Source organism: Triticum aestivum, chromosome 6B, assembly GCF_018294505.1.
Source record: "Triticum aestivum cultivar Chinese Spring chromosome 6B, IWGSC CS RefSeq v2.1, whole genome shotgun sequence".
In the NCBI taxonomy this organism is placed as follows: domain Eukaryota; kingdom Viridiplantae; phylum Streptophyta; class Magnoliopsida; order Poales; family Poaceae; genus Triticum; species Triticum aestivum.
In genome coordinates, this window is record NC_057810.1 from 315,892,331 (window position 1) to 315,895,412 (window position 3,082).

Here is a 3,082-nt window from a genome sequence, read left to right on the forward strand (position 1 = left end):
GAAAGCTAGCTCAAAGGCATTACCAAAACTTATTATCCTTCATGCAGAGTATTTTGTTGCGGCCAAAACTTTAATATTATCTTATGAAATGCCATGTACTGACTATGCTATATCTATGTGCGTACGCTTAGTTGCTTCAGACAAACATAATTACAATGTTAGGCAAAAGCATATAGCTCACTAATAGTTTAGAGTCTTCACCATCAGTGCATTACATAGATAGCATATAGGATACATTAGTGCCAAAAGAAAAGCATCCTAGCTCCCGTGACCCAACAGACCTGACCGCAGTCTATGAAATGACTAAACATTACTAAACATAGGCATACAGTCATACTAGAGAACATATATACATGCCCTTGCAAAGCACCTTGCCATCTTCCTCCTTCCAAACTGCATCACAGAAACCTACAGAAACTCATACTTACTTAGACCAGGAAATAAACTAAATATTTCTTTCAGAAATAAAATTCTGTTTCATACACCAACCTCTTCAGATTTTGTGCACAGTGAGCACTGGCACCCCCTTGAAATCTCGGAGATAAAAGACATAGATTTCCCCTTCTTTCAGCTTTGCTCTTTCCGCAAAGCGGCTCTAGTTATGTGTTATAGCAGCCCTGTTGTCAACCCCTTTCATCAATCGAACATAGATTAAACAACGCCCAGGTGAAAGATTAATCCGCATTCGATCGACCAGAGTAGAGAGAAACTTCATCAGGTGCTTCTCAGTGAACAAAGTAGAGAAATACTACAAGCATTCAATAGATTTATAGTTAGACACCATGATTGATAGAGTAGGCAAATACACATATAGGCAAATAAATTTGCTTCTTACCATTCTCTGCCGAGCTTTTGTAAAAGTCTTGTTCATCTCACACACATAGTGCCTAATAGCAGGCTTAATAGAACAGACATAGCAACTAAGATGCTTTCGAGCACACATTGACATCATAAATTTCTTTGAATGCATCCAGTCGGCTTCAGAATTAGGAACATATCCTAAGAACAAAAGTAAAATAATTAATTTCCTATCTATAGAAAGAAACACTTTGGATTATCTAGCATTAGTCCTTACCAATTGAATACTCCCTAGGGCAGTCACTCACATCCTTGCATGTCTTCTGAAGCTTCTTTTTCTTCATACGGTAGTACATGCCTCAATAGTTCAACAAACAAATGGCCCATAAGCACAAATGATTAAAATACAGACCATGACCACATTTTATTAAGTCAAATGTCTGATGATTAGCATTACTAAAAATACCTTCATCAGAGCTCGTGTCGACGCCATCATCAGAGCTGGTGTACGCGCGTTCATCAGAGCTCGTGTCCACAACTTCATCAGAGCTGGTGTACACACGTTCATCAGAGCTCATGTGTAGACCTTCATCAGAGCTGCTATCCGGGCTCTCATCAGAGCTAATGTTCACAGGATCGTTGGTGCGATCTCCCCTCATGCCTGACCTAAAACATCAAAGATTTTCAGTCCGCGCAAACTAATCAGAGCACAATGCTATCACAACGTATAGATCTGGAAGAACACGTATCCATCAGCAGAGGCGGTGGATAATAAAAAAACATTGCCTCCTCTCCTGTCGCCGCCGCTGCCTCGGCCTCGTCCGCCTCCTCTACTACCACCGCCCGTGCCCGCGCCCTCGCAGCCACCTCCTCTCCTGCCGCCGCCTCCTCGGCCTCATCCGCCTCCTCTCTCTCTTGCCACCGCTGCACCAGCGGCCTCTGAGCCCCCCTTCTCCAGCTCGTGATCGTGGCCACCTAGCTTGAGCTCGAGCCGAGGGGCGACTCGGCAGGACGTCGGGGGGAAGGAGAGCAGGCAGCCACGCCTCGCCCCGTGACATCCAATCACAACCGTAATCGAGAAAACCAACAATACTAATGCCAAAATCGCATTGATTTCTTTCCATAGGTAGAAATCCCTATGTGTAAATAGCCACAAAACATCGCAATCCATGCCTGAAAAAAGACAACAATGGAGTAGGAGTCGGCTGAAAACGAAAGAGGTTGCCAAATCCAAACGAATGCAGATCAGATCCATGATTCAAATAAGCTCCAGCCAGTCAGAAAGGGGAAGAAATCTCACCAGCACGCAAACGCTGCACTTCGCCTCTCAATGAAGCATTGAACCACTGAACGGAGTTGCCGAGGAAGAGGAAAAGCAAGGGACCGATGCCTGCCGCTTCATATTCTACAATGAGCGGGCCAAGCAGAAAAATTGTCCGTGGGCCAAACACCAAGCAGGCCAGCCCAGTAAACCTTAAATGCTCTGTAAATAATATTAGACATGCTTCTAAAAGAACAGGCACATACCTTTCAGTCTACATAATACATGCATATGCCTCAATAATTGTTACAGCCAATTTTTTGTTGAGAGGGACAACCTTTTCAAAACACTTCTATCTTAATTTTTCATAGCAACGAATGATATTTTTTCAACTTTCACTCTATGCTATTAAAATAAACCAATTATATTAAGATAAACCGACTATATTCATATCATTTACGCAAGATTCCACCGTGTCTCATATAAAAAGGACCAAACCATGCAAAAAAAATCTTCGCAAACATGGTTTTTGTGTGCCTCTGTGCCATTTGGCGCAACGGGTCCACTAGTTATTGATAGAAAGGGAGCCGAGAACCCCGTTGCAGACAACTTGTCTAGGTTAGAGAATGTTCTTGATGACCCACTACCTATTGATGATAGCTTTCCTGATGAACAATTAGCTGTCATAAATGCTTCTCGTATTGCTCCATGGTATGCTGATTATGCTAATTACATTGTTGCTAAATTCATACCACCTAGTTTCACATACCAGCAAAAGAAAAAGTTCTTTTATGATTTAAGACATTACTTCTGGGATGACCCACACCTTTACAAAGGAGTAGATGGTGTCATTAGATGTTGTGTACCTGAGCATGAACATGAACAGATCCTACGCAAGTGTCACTCTGAGGCATATGGAGGACACCACACTGGAGATAGAATTGCATATAAGGTATTGCAATCCGGTTTTTATTGGCCTACTCTCTTCAAAGATGCCCGTAAGTTTGTCTTGTCTTGTGATGA

The 3,082-nt window shown here is 42.6% G+C and overlaps 1 protein-coding gene across 1 annotated transcript; it reads right to left on the reverse strand.

The window, feature by feature from the left end:
- Window positions 1-513: 513 nt before the first annotated feature.
- On the reverse strand, window positions 514-1,265 carry LOC123137058 (uncharacterized). Its single transcript, XM_044556613.1, has 3 exons — window positions 1,076-1,265; window positions 836-999; window positions 514-748 (listed from the first exon to the last, which is right to left on the reverse strand). Exons 1-3 carry the CDS (start codon window positions 1,152-1,154, stop codon window positions 596-598), a joined length of 396 nt encoding a protein of 131 aa, XP_044412548.1. The 5' UTR covers window positions 1,155-1,265; the 3' UTR covers window positions 514-595.
- Window positions 1,266-3,082: the final 1,817 nt, after the last annotated feature.

Bases quoted from the DNA above. Each gene is read 5' to 3' on its own strand.
- LOC123137058 (XM_044556613.1), bottom strand. From the start codon at position 1,154: ATGTACTACCGTATGAAGAAAAAGAAGCTTCAGAAGACATGCAAGGAT. The intron at 1,000-1,075 runs GTAAGGACTAAT...TTTTGTTCTTAG, and splicing joins CCCTAGGGAGTATTCAATTG to GATATGTTCCTAATTCTGAA. The intron at 749-835 runs GTAAGAAGCAAA...GAATGCTTGTAG, and splicing joins CAAAAGCTCGGCAGAGAATG to TATTTCTCTACTTTGTTCAC.